Source organism: Leptopilina heterotoma, unplaced genomic scaffold, assembly GCF_015476425.1.
Source record: "Leptopilina heterotoma isolate Lh14 unplaced genomic scaffold, ASM1547642v1 Lhet_42, whole genome shotgun sequence".
Lineage (NCBI taxonomy): Eukaryota > Metazoa > Arthropoda > Insecta > Hymenoptera > Figitidae > Leptopilina > Leptopilina heterotoma.
In genome coordinates this window covers 818,096-834,473 of record NW_025111078.1, presented here as the reverse complement: position 1 = coordinate 834,473, position 16,378 = coordinate 818,096, and the positions used below count along the sequence as shown (strand labels likewise).

The 16,378-nt window shown below is 31.9% G+C and overlaps 2 protein-coding genes across 4 annotated transcripts in view; one reads left to right on the top strand and one right to left on the bottom strand.

Moving 5' to 3' along the window:
- LOC122506535 (tubulin beta chain-like) overlaps positions 1–16,378 on the top strand; it is a 39,722-nt gene that overhangs the window by 19,766 nt on the left and 3,578 nt on the right. For 2 of the 3 annotated variants that reach the window (XM_043618770.1, XM_043618771.1), the window contains exons 3-10: positions 2,517–2,897; positions 7,151–7,409; positions 7,605–7,696; positions 7,978–8,181; positions 8,283–8,532; positions 8,926–9,057; positions 9,199–9,553; positions 9,636–11,532. In XM_043618770.1, the coding sequence (XP_043474705.1) occupies positions 2,517–2,897; positions 7,151–7,409; positions 7,605–7,696; positions 7,978–8,181; positions 8,283–8,532; positions 8,926–9,057; positions 9,199–9,553; positions 9,636–9,834 (1,872 nt within the window). In that variant the 3' untranslated portion in view covers positions 9,835–11,532. Of the gene's footprint in view, positions 1–2,516; positions 2,898–7,150; positions 7,410–7,604; positions 7,697–7,977; positions 8,182–8,282; positions 8,533–8,925; positions 9,058–9,198; positions 9,554–9,635; positions 11,533–16,378 lie in introns of those variants that run through there. The other variant, XM_043618772.1, reaches the window with a different exon arrangement.
- LOC122506538 (retinoid-inducible serine carboxypeptidase-like) lies at positions 11,754–16,079 on the bottom strand. The gene is made up of 9 exons (XM_043618776.1): positions 15,943–16,079; positions 13,743–13,972; positions 13,373–13,603; positions 12,935–13,045; positions 12,563–12,776; positions 12,336–12,497; positions 12,177–12,254; positions 11,942–12,096; positions 11,754–11,867 (listed from the first exon to the last, which is right to left on the bottom strand). Exons 1-9 carry the CDS (start codon positions 15,998–16,000, stop codon positions 11,805–11,807), a joined length of 1,302 nt encoding a protein of 433 aa, XP_043474711.1. The 5' UTR covers positions 16,001–16,079; the 3' UTR covers positions 11,754–11,804.

The window sequence follows — 16,378 nt, the reverse complement described above, 5'->3', positions numbered from 1 at the left end:
AATGTAAATAAAAATCGGTATTAGTATTGCAATGTTTACAATCAGTATGGCAATGTTGAAAAACAGTATTGCAATGTTTACAATTTAAATTATAATGTTTAAAATCTGTTTTGTAATGTTTACAATCGGTGTAATGTAAATAAAAATCGGTATTAGTATTGCAATGTTTACAATCAGTATGGCAATGTTGAAAAACAGTATTGCAATGTTTACAATTTAAATTATAATGTTTAAAATCTGTTTTGTAATGTTTACAATCGGTGTAATGTAAATAAAAATCGGTATTAGTATTGCAATGTTTACAATCAGTATGGCAATGTTGAAAAACAGTATTGCAATGTTTACAATTTAAATTATAATGTTTAAAATCTGTTTTGTAATGTTTACAATCGGTGTAATGTAAATAAAAATCGGTATTAGTATTGCAATCTTTACAATCAGTATGGCAATGTTGAAAAACAGTATTGCAATGTTTACAATTTAAATTATAATGTTTAAAATCTGTTTTGTAATGTTTACAATCGGTGTAATGTAAATAAAAATCGGTATTAGTATTGCAATGTTTACAATCAGTATGGCAATGTTGAAAAACAGTATTGCAATGTTTACAATTTAAATTATAATGTTTAAAATCTGTTTTGTAATGTTTACAATCGGTGTAATGTAAATAAAAATCGGTATTAGTATTGCAATGTTTACAATCAGTATGGCAATGTTGAAAAACAGTATTGCAATGTTTACAATTTAAATTATAATGTTTAAAATCTGTTTTGTAATGTTTACAATCGGTGTAATGTAAATAAAAATCGGTATTAGTATTGCAATGTTTACAATCAGTATGTCAATGTTGAAAAACAGTATTGCAATGTTTACAATCTGAATTATAACGTTTAAAATCTATATTGCAATGTTTACAATCAGTATTGCAATGATAAAAGTAATGCAATGAAATTATTGCAATTTTATTATAAAAACTAATATTTTTTTTAAATCTTTTCTGAAGAGGGAATGAAAAATTTCATATTATTTACTTCTATTTATTATATTTCTCATGACGTCTCTACATTTCAGTTCTATATTTAAAAATAAAATAATATGAAAACTCTTGGAAACTGCTATAACTTAAAGTTATTGAATTCACATCAGAATTGTTTGTTTCTCATTTCCCAAGTGTATCGTCCATCAAATAATATACGCATATTATATTAAAATTTGAACGAATGAGGTTAAACTTTTTTTTTAAATAAAATTTTATAACAAAAATCTAAAAATCATTGTCATTAATCAAAAAATTATTCTGTCAAGTATCTCTTTAAGCTTTTTGGCTCGTTTTCTTTTGTGCTTGTGTGTGTGTGTTTGTGTGTATATTTGGTCCGCTTTTATCATTCAGTCTGAATGGAAAATCCATACCTCATGTTTCTCATCTTTCTTATATTACTTTCTAGAAAATTCAGATATGAGATGGTTTCTTTTGTTTGTATAAAAGAAAGTAGGTTTTACTGTTTTCATTGTCATTATGTATATATATATGCAGAAAACGTGTGCATCCTTTATGTGTACCTGCAAATCTTAAGGTCATTTTGCTCAAACATACGTCACAACTTTTTAATTTATTTATAAAATTCCTTTTTAAGAATCCTTTAAAGATTATTTTTTATTTTTAAATTATTCTTTTCTTGTATTTTCTTTACTTGAATTTCTTTTTTTTGTTCTTTATTTTTTTTATTTTCTTCACTTGTATTTTTTGTATTTTTCGTACTTTCTTCACTTGTATGTTTTGTATTTTTTTCACTTGTATGTTTTGTATTTTCTTCACTTGTATTTTTCGTACTTTCTTTACCTGTATTTTTTGTACTTTTCACACTTGTATTTCTTATATTTTCTTCATTTGTATTTTATCCTCTTCTATATTTATACCATATCCCAAATTTTAGACTCTTCGTGTCCTGATGAATAAATAATTTTTATGCAACGTAACCCAATTTTACATTTTTCTCGAGGAATGAAAATTGTTAGGGCTTTTTAAATTTCAAGTTGAAAATTGCCAGCAACAGGTGCTCATATATTTTTTTAATTAGAAAAGGTTGTTTCGGAAATGAAATGGATATTAAAAGTTTACAAAGACGATTCAATTAGTTGGTTTATTGCAAATTAAATGTCGAGGTTCAGTTATATTTTTTTTTGTTAATTCAAACAGTTCTACTTGAAGCTTTTTAGAACATTGACATCGTAAGAGTACTCCTAAAAGGTCCCTCCTCAAACTTCAATTGACACACTTATATTTGGAGTTTTTTTACAAACCCTACTGCAAAATTTTTAAATCGACATCATTTACATTCAAGCATTTTCTAACAGAAAAAATTATATTTAGTATACGTTATAACAAAAAACTTATGTGCAACTATACATTTCGAGAGGGTTGAATTTTAAAATTGATTTCTGGAAAAGGTTTTGCTGTATCTATTTATTTTTAAAGTGCTATTCATTTTCAAGTTACTATTTTTTTTATTTTTAAGGTGTTTGTCAGCGCATCGCCAGATCACTGGTGCAAAATACCAGAACTGGATAACTTAACAAGTATTCTGAGCCTGGATGAACGTAAGGCTCTTTCACTGCCTTATAGAATTAGGTCAGATGGAAGAAGAGAATATGACAGGTGTACAATGTACGATGTAAATTACACCTCAATTGTTGAGTCATGGTTAGATAGTTTCTTATCAAATGACTCTCAATTCGAGAGTTCAACTTCGTCATCATCCATAATATCGTCGAATTTGATTTATCCACCAAATCGTCTTCCACCGCCACCGGTCAGCAATCCCAACTGGCCAATTACTAAATGTCGTCACGGATGGGACTATGACACTAGAGACTACGACAGTACCCTCGTCACAGAGGTAACATCATCTCTCTTTCACTCTTTTGTTACATTTTTACATTTTTTGTTTTCATTGAGAAAAATGGATTACAAAATCTCTAAATTTTAAAAATGCATTCAACATTCTATACAAATTTTGTTTTTTTAACGTTAAGATTTAAATTTTCAACCTTTAACTTTAAATTTTTAATCTTTAACTTTAAATTTTTAATCTTTAACTTTAGATTTTGCCTGTAATCCATTTTTGTCAACAACTTTAATCTCTTTGAATGATTTGAAATAAAAATAGTAAAAGTAAATGGTTCTGATTATGTGTAATGACAAGTTTATTGGTCAAATTGCTATAATAAGGGCATTTGAAGAATTAAATCTGAAGTACTTCCGGTTGCAAAAAAAAAATTTGCGACCTTCGATTATAAGTGGTTAAGGACAGTACACGATGGAACTGTTGAAAACTTTCAAACATTCATCTTCCTTCAGTGAAATGAACAGTTTATGGTCAGACAAAATAGAATCTGGGCAAAAAAACAATACAGTATTATTTCTATTTTTAATATGTGGAGTAAAACAAACAGTATTAAAATTTGTCTGCTGAATTTTTGAAAACTTAATAGAAGCAGGAAATAGAGAAAGAAGTTTGTAAGAGAAAAAAAAGAGAATATTATGAAAATATTATATATGGGTTAATGTTATGAAAAGAAGAATTGTGAATAGAATGAAAAGAGGAGGGATATAATGTGGGGTGAGTGAACGAAAATGAATTCGACAGGTGAAAATAGGCGTAAACGTATATAAGACCAAATAAATTGCAGCTCTTGGTGGCGTCAGCAATTGACGACCAATTTACCTACCCCCACATCCGGTCATGTGATACATTGCGATCAAACGCTCATGCATGCCTCTGGCTTTTATCTATACAAAAGGGTACATCTCATCCGTAAATACATACAATCCACAATTTTTCTTTGTATGACGTAAACACGCCCCTTCATTATTTCCACCCTTCTCTGATTATTCTCCGTTATATGAATTTCACGTTTATTTTTATTAGCTTAAAGCTCTGCACTCTCATTCGTTGAAAATATTTAATTTTTGTCTTCAATTATGCCAAATTGTTTTTTTAAACTCAAATTATGCCAAATTGGGTTTTTTAAATCAAATTCTGACAAATTTTTTTTTTAAATAAAGGATTGCATACTGTTTGATATTTAGTTGCATATTTACTTTGCACTATTTGTTCTAATTAAAATTTTATATTACATTGGGAATTGTTAAATCTTAGGTCAAATTATTGCAGTGTTTACAATCAGTATTGCAATGTTTACAATCGGTGTTGTAATGTTTAGAATCTATGTTGCAATGCTTACAATCCGTATAGCAATGTTAAACAATATTGTTGCAATGTTTACAATTTAAATTGTAATGCTTAAAATCTATGTTGCAATGTTTATAATCAGTGTGGCAATATTGAAAAACAGTGTTGCAATGTTTACAATCAGTATGTCAATGATGAAAAACAGTATTGCAATGTTTACAATCCGAATTACAATGTTTAAAAGTTATATTTGAATATTTACAATCCGTACTGTATTGATCAAAATCTGTATCACAATTCTTCCAATCGGTATTCAAATTTGTTGATATTGTATAATATTTACCATTTGTAACGGAAAAATAACAATTAAAATTGTTAATTCTGCAAACAATTGCATTTGAATTTGATCAGTGCGAAAAAAAAGTATACATAAAGAAACAATCATTCGTGTAAAGTGCATGGGACCGTGATGCTCGATACGGAAAAGACAATGACTTGTTCCGGGACTCGATGTAGTGGGGAGTGATTATGATTAAGTCGCAACTCCTAAATCGAGCCCAATAAATCATCGGATCGGAAGCAAAAGTCAGTGTGTCGCCTACACGTCATCACAGGCTCGAATCGTGCATGAACCAGAAAGCAACTGCGGCTTGTGACGTAGTTACATACTTACCTACTAAACACACATTGGCATTATTGAATATGCACGAACATTATTATCTACTTATCCAACGATACACGTATGCGCTTATCTCCGGCTTTCAGCAGCTATCTATTATTTCATTCATAAGGTTAATACCGCACGAGTCCTTAAGATAAATCGTTCACTTCAAAAAGATGCATCTATTAATCATCTCATCTACTTTTATTGTCTCTTTTCACCACCAATGGTAAAACTGTTGTTCACAGTTAACTATAGATCCAAAATTATCTTTTATCTTAATTTTCAAAAAAATATATCATCCCCGACAAAAAGGGGACAATTTTTCTAATCTTAATTGACCGAACAAAGAGAAAAATAAATCTCCATTTACTATAGAAATAGATCCTCTACGATAAAAAATATTTCCCATATCACATAGCTAATTGTGGAAATAAAATCTAAATTGTCAACAATATGTTCAGAGAAAGAAAAAACATATTTCCCACACTTGAAATTCCATTAGATGGTAAAAGAAATTGTTTTTTTTTCAAAGTAAAGTTAAAATACGTGGTTGGGAAAATTTAATAAACGAGAGGTATGAATGTTGATGAACATTATTGAAAGTCCCTCATCTCTTACTTTTTATGTTATTCGGCGAAAAATCTAATTTCCTGATAATGAAAGAAAAAGAGAGAAAGAGAGAGATAGTGAGAGGGAGGGTGGGGAGTATACGAGGTAAATTTACAGTTCACCACAAGAATCGATGAATCAGCCAATTCTCCCCTTGGATTATTAAATTACTGTTGCACTCGTCCTCGCGAATTTCAATAACCTTCGACCATTCCGCTCATGCCTATGAATACGTCAACGTAAAAAAAAATGTTCCATTAAAGGGACTATACTACATTTTTCTCGCCTTAAGCTTTAAGCTTTATTTTTCACGCTCTCTAAACAAAATTTCGTTTGATCTTTTATAAACTGAGAAAATTTTTTAACAAGATTTTCAAACTAGAGGAATTTGTTCTATAACAGAATCTGAATTCCCTCAATGTTGCTCTATTTTTGCAATCTATTCTTTTTGATATTAAATATTTAGGATTGCTATTCAAGTTGTTGGATTTTTTCTATCTTAAAATCTGTGTTACAGTTTATAATCTGAATTGTAGTGTCATTTGCAATTACAATACCGCAATGTTGAAAAACCGAGTTGCAATGTTAACGAACGATATTGAAATACTAAAAATTAGTATTGCAATGTTTACCATCCGTATTGTGATATTCAAAATCTGTATTGCAATGTTTACAATCTGTATGAACAAATATCGGTATTGTACTTGACAAAGTAAAGCATTTAGTGAAATGAGATGAGAAATATTAATGGTGGCAGCGGTGGGATTTATTTCTAGATAGAGATTCAGATGACAAAGAAAATTTGCTGATGCAAATTTTACTCCTGTTGAAAATGTTCTCGAATACCCAATGGAATATTGGGTCATCATACTCTTAATGCTCCAGAAAAATTGTCAATTTGTAAAAAGAGAATTTTTGATGAAATGAAAAACAGAAAGGGAAACAATCATGTTGGTGATTGTGAAAGAGATTGACTAAACAGTGGGGAAGGACGGTGGAGTGGAGCAAAGGGTGAAGATGAGGGGCCAAGAGAGAAAGGGGGCACGTTCCTCCTGTCAACTGAGGGTGATGGACACCTCTTTCTGTGGGAGCCACCAACACAGATTGCTATTACTGTAACCATGTAAAAGAATTATATATCAACACATCACTGGATGAGAATATAGATGTGATCGACGTTGGTACGACCAACGATCTTTCAACGATCTTTCTCTCTTCTTGTTTTAATTCTGAACGAATAAAATAAATATTCTTTGATGCGCGCATAAAAACATTGCACTCCTTTGGTAACAATTGTGACGTGTCACAGCCAACACGTGTATGATGACTACGCAACAAGTACACATTGCTGTCATTCAACAAATTCAACGTGCCTTCCGATTGTCGGTGTAATTACGTTGAACGTATCGTAACGCACGTAATTCATGATGCGTGATTAAAATATAAATCACTCGAACACTCAGATTCGAAATAAGGAAGTGCTTCTTCTTTAGATTCAGAAATCAAATCCTCTTTCCAAAACCAATAACATAAGAATGTCTTTCTTTACCTAATTTTTTCTACTCTTTTCTTTTAAAAATTGTAAAATGTGGTAATTCGAGATTGGAAGAAAATTCGAATTAGCATCAAACAGAAAAAAATTTGTAATTAAATTTAATTTTAATGGCACTTTGCATCCACATAGCTAGACCTCGTTTGCGACAACAGTTGGTGGCCTTCCACGTCGACGACGTTTTTCTACGTGGGAAGTTTATTTGGAAATGTTGTCTTCGGCTGGATCGCAGACAAATGGGGCAGGAGAACAGCCTTTTTCGCTATACTCTTCTTAGAGGTTATTTTCTCCATAGCCACTAGTTTCAGTCCCAATTATGTCATCTACACAGCGTTAAGAACCGTCAATGGCCTTTTCTTTCCTGCCATCTATCAAATTCCCTTCATCCTCGGTATGTACTTTTACAAAAAAAAGTAACTAATTATTACATTTATAAATTAAGGGTATCCTAAATTAATTAGAAAACAAATAATTTTAATCTTCTGCTTTTTTAATTTGTCATTTAATCAAGTAATATCTAGGGACAATTTTTTTTCAAAGTAGTCGGAAGTGTGTTTAATTGAAAACAAAAACATTTTTATTACAGCCCTCGAATTAATGGGACCGAGGTACAGAACCTTCGCTGGCATGGTCATTTGCATGTTTTTCGCATCTGCAATGTCACTTCTCGCGTTATTGGTGAGTATTTTTAAAAAATTCATTAGTAGTAGGTAAATAAGATGATTATCATTGCATTATAAATCAATCGTATTGTTTTTCTCACTGAAGAAAACGGAAAAATTTAAATAACAGTTCGTGTTTAATTCACAATAACAGTTAGACTTAATTTACGGATGCAATAATTTTATTTTTCCACAACGTTTAATTATTCGAGATTAATTAATTATTGAGTGGAATATTTAGTTTCTAGATATATTAGAGAACTTTGCTGCTAATATTTAATCCTTTTTTTCTTTTAGGGATACCTTCTGAGACATTGGTACACTTTATCATTAGCCACATCAGTTCCATTTATTCTACTCTTTAGCTACTATTGGATCATTCCGGAGTCTCCAAGGTGGCTTCTCAGTAAAAATAGGATAGACGAGGCGGAAGAAATTGTTCAGCACATGGCAAAAATGAATGGTAAAACAGTGCCCACGAATTTTTTGAGAAAAATGGAGGTAAGCACTACAGCAAAGTTTGGATCAATTTTGTACCACAATTGTCAAATAGTTTTGTATTTATAAACGTAAACACAGTTCTAAAGAAAACATTTTTCTAGATGGATATTTTAAGACGTCAAGGAGTTGCCTGTAATGGAAAAAATTCCGCCGAATTCTCAGAGGAAATGGAGACTGAAGACAGACCACCACCACCATCAGCTACCCCAATGGATTTAATAACGAATCCCAATATCAGGAAGAAATTTTTTATTTTAGCATTCGATTGGGTTGCAAATGCAGTCGTTTACAATGGTTTGTCGTATAATACGACGAATCTTGGTGTCTCTGATTACTTAGCTTTTTTTATCGGTAAGTAATTTTGAACGTATTCTACAATTCTATAAACTTTCTTTTAATAAATCGAAACAGACGTTCAGGGTACTACTTTCAATGAATTCGGTTAGAAGGAAAATGAATAGGTTGCTCATAGGAAGAGGAGTTGTTATCACTTTTGTATTTACTTCAAACAAATTGTTTGCAACTTGCAAATTGAACTACTCAATGATGTTCAAGTGCTTCATTCCTTTTGTTGCGGTGCATAACGCTAAAAGTTGGGTTCTCCATTTCTTAAGTTTTAGGGTTTCGCGAAGTCTGTGTTACTTCCTTTTAATTATTTTAATTTTTCTTCAGTCCTAAATTCTTCTTTCCACGTTGTCTAGCCTAAAAATAATTAATAAACTTTATCTTTCACAAATGTTTCAGGTGGAATAGTAGAAATTCCATCCTACGTAATTACATGGTACGCTATGGATAGAATAGGAAGGCGATGGGTTCTTTGTCTAACAATGCTTCTAGGAGGTCTAGCATGCGTCTCCTGCATGTTTGTTCCCGAAGGTACGATCATATTTTCACAATTAAAATACTAATTAGAAATTTTTAACAGTAGAAGTTATCAACTAATGAGAAATTAGCTGAAAATATTACCAAATACTTTTCATGAATCCAATAATTAAATTTAAACGTTTGTCTCAGCAGATGCCGTTTGGGTAACAGTGAGTCTAGCCATGATTGGAAAGTTTGGAATAGCAGCGTCCTTTGCAGTATTCTACGTCTTTGTGGGAGAACTCTTGCCAACTGTTCTCAGGTCCCAAGCAATGGGAATTGCATCATTTATAGCTGGAATTGGTCTCCTAACATTTCCCTACATTGTGCATTTAGCTGTTTATTCCAGAGTTCTCCCTCTGATAATTATGGGATCATTAAGTGTAGCCGGAGCTATAACGTCTATTTTCTTGCCAGAAACTTTAAATATACACTTGCCACAGACTGTTGAGGAAGGCGAATTATTTGGAGCAGATTTTAAACTCTGGTCTTGTCCACCAATTTCAGCGTAAGTAATCAAAACTCAACTATTATTTGGATATAAATAAAATCGAAAAAACTAAAGGTGATAAATTATCTAAAATCTTCAGGAGATGTCCATCAGAAGAAAGGGCAGAAATCCCTCTAAAGTACTTCGTGAATGGAGGACCTGAACGTCGTTCAAAATCCAATATCCTCTCGGACTCTTCGCCATCGGAAACGGCGCCCTTAGAATTAGAGAGATGTCTACTGTCATTAAGTGAAGACGAAACCGCGAATTTAAAATATGCCGACTGTGAAGATGTTTAAAAAAACTTCATAAAGAAACTAAAAAAATTAGTAACAGTGCTAGAAGTTAACAAAATTTCTAGCAGTGAAAAAAGTGTCAAATGTCCTCTTACTGATGATAATCAGTTACCTGACTGTATCAGTCCTTTAATTCTGTATTATATTCTCAGCATAAGGAAGCGTTGTATTTATTTTTATTCCGTTATGATAAAAGTCTAATGTCTTCGTAAACTCTGCCTCGTGACCGAATTTTTATGCGCTGCACGCACTTTCAGAACATTTTTTTTTTATTTATTTACACAGTGGAGAATTTTGAAATTTTTTTATTTCAATATACAATCAACTTGACTCGAGCATTATTTTAATTAATAAAACTGTGAAATAAAAAGTATTTTAGTGACAAAATGAAATATTGTAAATAATGCCAGAGACATGAGAGCAAAGTGCGTGTCTATAATATTTATTACAAAGCTGCCCAAGTGAAAACGTTATCAAAGTACACAAAAGTACGTGGACTTAAGACTTAATACTTAACGTTAATTTCAGACTAATAATTATTGTTTGTTATTTAATATTTATTTGTCGAACGCACTGCCCTTATGAAGAAGACAACCATTCTCAATTCAAGCTTACTGTTCAACAAAAAATAACTTTGTCTAAAGTAAACTTGATGAAAAAGTTTAGTTCGAGATGAATGGACTTTTTTAGATGAAAGGTTATTTTTGCATCAAGAGTTTTAAATATTTTATGTAACAATTTAAAAGACTGCTTTGTAAAGATTACATTGTCATTGTATTACTATAATCCTTATGCTCATTAATTCTTTCAGTTTTGTAAGACTAGAAAAGGAAAATTGTAATTTTAATTGAAAATCGATGTTTTCTTCCAATAGGACTTATACGCATATTCTCTTGTGGCATTTCGGTCGCTAAGATCCTATAGATTATTATAATAAATGATCTTCCGTCACATTGTGTGACCTACTGTATTATTTGTGCAATATGCAAAACTCCAAAAAAGCATGACTCCATGTGTTAGTCTTATAAGTGACGTGTAGAAAAGATAAATGTATCTCATTTGTAATAAAGAAATACCGAAAAGGTGATTGAATCGTAGAATAAATATTTCCCTCTTGGACAATCCTTGACGAATTAGTCAGTCCTGGAAACGCCTTCAAGTTAGTTAGTCCAGAAATCATCACCGAATTAACTTCGCGTCCTCTTCGTGTCAGTCCAGGAATCGCCACCAAGTTAACTAGTTGTGTACTGTCATCCAGTTTATTCTTCGACTTCAGTCCAGAAAATTTCTTCAAGTACCAAGTGCATTCGTCGAGTTTCGTGTTGGTCAAGTTCATTCAAGAAAATAATTTCTACCACGAGACATATTTCTATTTTTCTAAGGACTGCATTACCTCGACATCAACGTCAAATCAATAATTCGGTCACTCCTAAGCTGAGGGGTGTTTTATCAAATTTACATCGACACCTGGACTCCAAACCTTTCACTTTGGCTGGCCCGAAAACAATTCGAGGGAAATCTACTGCATTCTCTGTTTCCGCTAGTCAACGTCATTTCTTCGACCTCACACTGAAGGAGGTATCGTTTGTTGGGTCTACGATTCTAAGAATAATTGATTCCACAAAGTTCTAATTTTGTTTCAGTGTCCCTGAAGACATCTGGATCTACTCTTTCTCTCTGATTCTAATTGTAAAGGATTCATATAAAAACTTTAATAATTTAATTTCAATTTAACAGTTATGTTGGTTTCGTTCTGAGACATAACAATACCAACCATATTGGGGGTACTGGAGTTTGCGGAGTAAAAAGGATTTCGGGTTTAGGAGTAGAAATTTTAGGAACACAAAGGACTACAAAGATGTAGTCACGTAACCTAGTCGTAAATAATAATTTCCCGGACTTTGTACAAAAAAAGAATTTAGTTAGATTAAATTCGAAATTATATTTTGTTACTATACAGTAAGATAACGCCTTTAACTATCACTTGTGAGGTCTTCTAACATTGACGCCGTACCCGCTGGGTTATCAGTTGGAACCTGCAGCAATAAATACCAATGTTAATCAATTATTTGAAATGGAAATAACAAACAAATTATTTTAGGTTATTTACCATATGCCCTGCTCTGTTTATCCAATACATTTTTAAATTTCCATAAGCTTTTACGTAACCCTCAATGACATTGTTCACTACCACTGGTTCTCTAGGAGCCCACTTCCACTCATTAGCATTCTCCCATTGCAATTTTTCCACCCAAAGAAGAGTTCCTAATAAAGCAAGTTAGAATATTTATAATATTAGTCATTATATACTTTTCGGTTTAATAAAATCTGGTGTGTTTAATTACCTGGTGTGTCGACAATTAAATCTAATTGTCCAGTGTACACGAAAACTTTAATGTCCGTCTCATTTAGAAGGAGTTCCACTAAAAACATTTAATAAAATTGATAATACATACATGTATATGATAACGACTCTCTAGATTACAATATTTACTTTAGATTACCTATGTCAATTGCAGGCTTCATAAAATCTCCGTTAAGGGCAGAAAATACTTCAGAGCCCTGTATTCCCCAAGTGGAATTTATTCTAAGCGCTTTCTTTACTTTCGTGTTCATCAATCTATCCAAAGCAGCATCACTGAACGTATCTTCAAAGCTAACGTTCTCTAAAAACATTAACAAACCCTAATAAAATTCGCATTCACTTCTAAAAAAAATGTTCAATTTTTACCCTCAATATTGTTGTTCAGATCTTTTACGCTGCTTCCACTTTTAGACTTGTACAAAATATTATAAAAGTCAATATTGCCTGTCATGTTCAGAATAACTCCCTCAGTAATACCCCATAATTGAGTTGCTAATTTCCACTGCTCTTTCTCTACGGCAACTTTTGTTCTATTTGCAGACGCCATTATTTTTTGATATCCTTGGGTGTCAACCATACCCTAGAGAATTATTTCTAATTATAAATAAGCAATGAAGATATCTATTTTTAATCTTCTGCTGATGCAGTCTTAATCTAGCGTCCTGATGATTTTTGATGATAGTCGTCAGCATCAGCAGAGGGTTAAAATTAAGAATTCGTAATAGCAAAACAAATTACAGTCTCTAATAGAAATGGAGCCCATGTCAGGACAGAATCAATTGGTGAAATCCAAGAATCTCCCAGTCCAACTCCTTTTAAGTTACTATTAATTTCGCCTTCCTTTTGGGCCTGGAAATAATTGAAGGTGTAAGGTGTATATATTTTTGTGTATTTAGATGACATCGTTACTTTTAAATCCACTTTATAGTCTACATTAATTTTAATTACAAAAATTAGAAAGGGTCAGGAATGAATGAGTAAAAAATTCTTTACAGTTCAAAATTTTAAGGAACCAAAAAACGTGATAGAAATATAATCAGTTTTAGGACTATTTGGATACCATTGGAATTTTTTTTAAAGAACTCTAACTATGTAGTCAAATGATTGAAAAGATAAACTACAAATTGTATTTGTTAATTAATTCTTGAATAAATAAAAGCAAGACAATTTTTTTACCTTGTACCATAAATATGCAAATTCAGCTGCCATTTTCCCGCCATAGGATTCGGCAGTAATGTATGTGGGTACCTTTTCAAATTCAGGGAATTTTTGTAAAAACTTTCCAATACAAACTAAAAGATCAAGTGCAATTTGCCTGTTTGTTCGTGCAAGGGCTTTACTCGTTGTAGTACTACTGAAACCCGTTCCCACTGGATTGTCGATGAATAGTACATTGTAATTTTTAACCTAATAAAAATATTACTAAATAAATGTTAAGGAAACAAAAAACAGTATTATCACAATTTTTTTGTAAAAAGTCCTGTATATCTTCAAATAAATAAAAAACAATTTATGATTATATAATTGAAATGGTGAAAACTGTTACCCAGGTATAATTTCTGTAGGCTAAATTAACATCAAGTGGACCAATTTCTTCAAAATTGCCATAACCAGTGGAGGATGCTCCTGGACCCCCTTGTAACCAGAGTATTAATGGCTTTTCGGTGTAGTTCGTTACATTAGCAGTTGTGTAATAAAGCCACCAAAACATTTGTGAGTGTTGTCTAACATTCACGAATCCCCATTCTTGTTCGCCAGAACCAAATCCGGACTTTCCTGAGGACGTTTCAATTTTTAAAAATATTTTAAGACGGTAATATTCAAGAGTTTCAACGTGTGGAATTCTTTTATATTTAAATCATCTTAGGATGATGAAGGTTACCCTTCTAAGGCTAACTTCAAACTCTAATCATATGGGACGCTGCAATGACGCTGACCAAAATTAACTATTTGGGTCTTGCATCTGGGCAGCAGATACCAAATATGTTAATCAGTGTTTTGTCACTCTCCGATAGTCACTCACCAGCCTAATACTAAGCACACGCGCCTAAATTAAATCAACAATAAAATGTTGACCCCGAAAGTAATTAAAGTGGGTGAGCATAGTTTACTCTTGCTCACTCACAAGGAACTTAAAAGGTGACACTCTTGCAGAATTCGTCAGTCCAGGAATCGCCACCAAGTTAACTAGTTGTGTACTGTCATCAAGTTTATTCTTCGACTCCAGTCCACAAAATCTCGTACCAAGTGCATTCTTCGAGTTTCGTGTTGGTCAAGTTCATTCAAGGAGATAATTTCTACCACGAGGCACATTTCAATTTTTTTAAGGACTCCATTACCTCGACATCAACGTCAAATCAATAATTTCGTCACTCCTAAGCTGAGGGGTGTTTTAGCTAATTTACATCGACATCTGGACTCCAAACCTTTCACTTTGGCTGGTGAAATCTACTGCATTCTCTGTTTCCGCTAGACAACGTCATTTCTTCGACCTCACACTAAAGGAGGTATCCCTTGTTGGGTCTACGACCCTAAGAATAATTTTAAAAAGTATTTTTAATACTTTTTAAATTTTGGCCCCATTTAAATTCTTGATTGATTCCACAAAACTTTGTTTCAGTGTCCCTGAAGACATCTGGATCTACTCTTTCTCTCTGATTCTAATTGTAAAGGATGCAAACTTGAAATCTAATCTTCATCGACACCTGGACTCTGGACCATTCACTTTTGGCTGATCCGAAAGCATTCCAAGGAAAACGTCTACTTTCGTTTTTCTGTAACCGGTCGTCAAGGTCATTTTCTCGACGCCACACTGAAGGAAGACTTATTTCCTGGGTCAACGACTCTAAGAATAATTTAAAAAGATCTGACACTCTCGTAACAAACATAATTTAAATTCCGAAATTGATTCCTTACAAATTTTAATTTTGTTTCAGTGTTTCCAATAAAACTTCTGGATCTATCTACTCTAGATTATAAAGGGTACAAATAAATAGTTTGAATATCTAAATTTAAATACAGTTTCTCTTTTCTTTAACTTATATCCCTTCAGCTCTGTGAATAAAAAAGAATTCACTACCGAGGTAGACTATTAAATAGAATATAATTATGTTTACAACTTCATATAACTGGACCCCAGTTGCCAACACCCAATTAATCTTTTTTGCGGTGATTTTAAACAAAAAATATTTAATTTTCAAAATAAAGTGGGTGCTGGTTCCACATTCACTAAATCTTGGATCCTCGACCAGAATGAATTTTTCTTGTTCTAAATATTAAGCAAGTATTCGTTATCGAATAATGAATCCGATTTGTGATTCGGTCATCAAGATAAATTATTATTTTTACGTCGTATAATTAATTTAATATTGATAAACGATTAGCAAACGTGAGGTGTGTTGCATTTTAGAGCATTTTCTCTAAAAACTTTCAGGAAGTCAATTAAAAAAACTGCGAAATAAATTATGGCGTCACTTCATTAAAAAATAATAGCATCGCGAAATTTATCATCAATTATAAAAATCACAAGTTTAGTAAATCTTTTTACTCTTTTAAAGTAAATTGTATAAATGACACCGCATATTCTAGGAGGGACTTGCTAGACGGAAGATCCTGAGAAGCACGAGAGGAGTTCAGTATTACTTTATATACTAAATAATTAATTAAAATTTATGATTACATATTTTGTTATACTAAATATGAAATGGAGAATGTATATCATTAAAAAAATTTTAATTTCCTCTTACCATGACTGACATGAAGAATGCCTAATAGAAGAATAAAAATACAGTTTTTTGAAAACATTTTATTACTATTACTCTTATTCCGGTAACTGCTTTGTCAACCTACTGACCACGTTCTTCAGAAACACTGATATAAATTGAGGATGTCCCGGTTATCTTTCTTGTGTCGATTAGATTTACATTGTCGCCTTTATCAAAGGAAACCTCTTCGAATGTTTGAATTTTCCCCTCCGAAAAAAAATTGATTCGTCAATAATTAAATTCAAAACTCTTAAGCATAAATATTTTGGATATTTTCATCATTATAATTCTTGTGAAAATTTTGAAATCTGTAAAAACTGTAATCGAACTTAGTTGTGAAAATTAAAAAAAAGGTCCATTGAAGATGACTATGGAATTTAGTAAAAAAAAAATTGATTTCAAGAATTAAAAATATTTT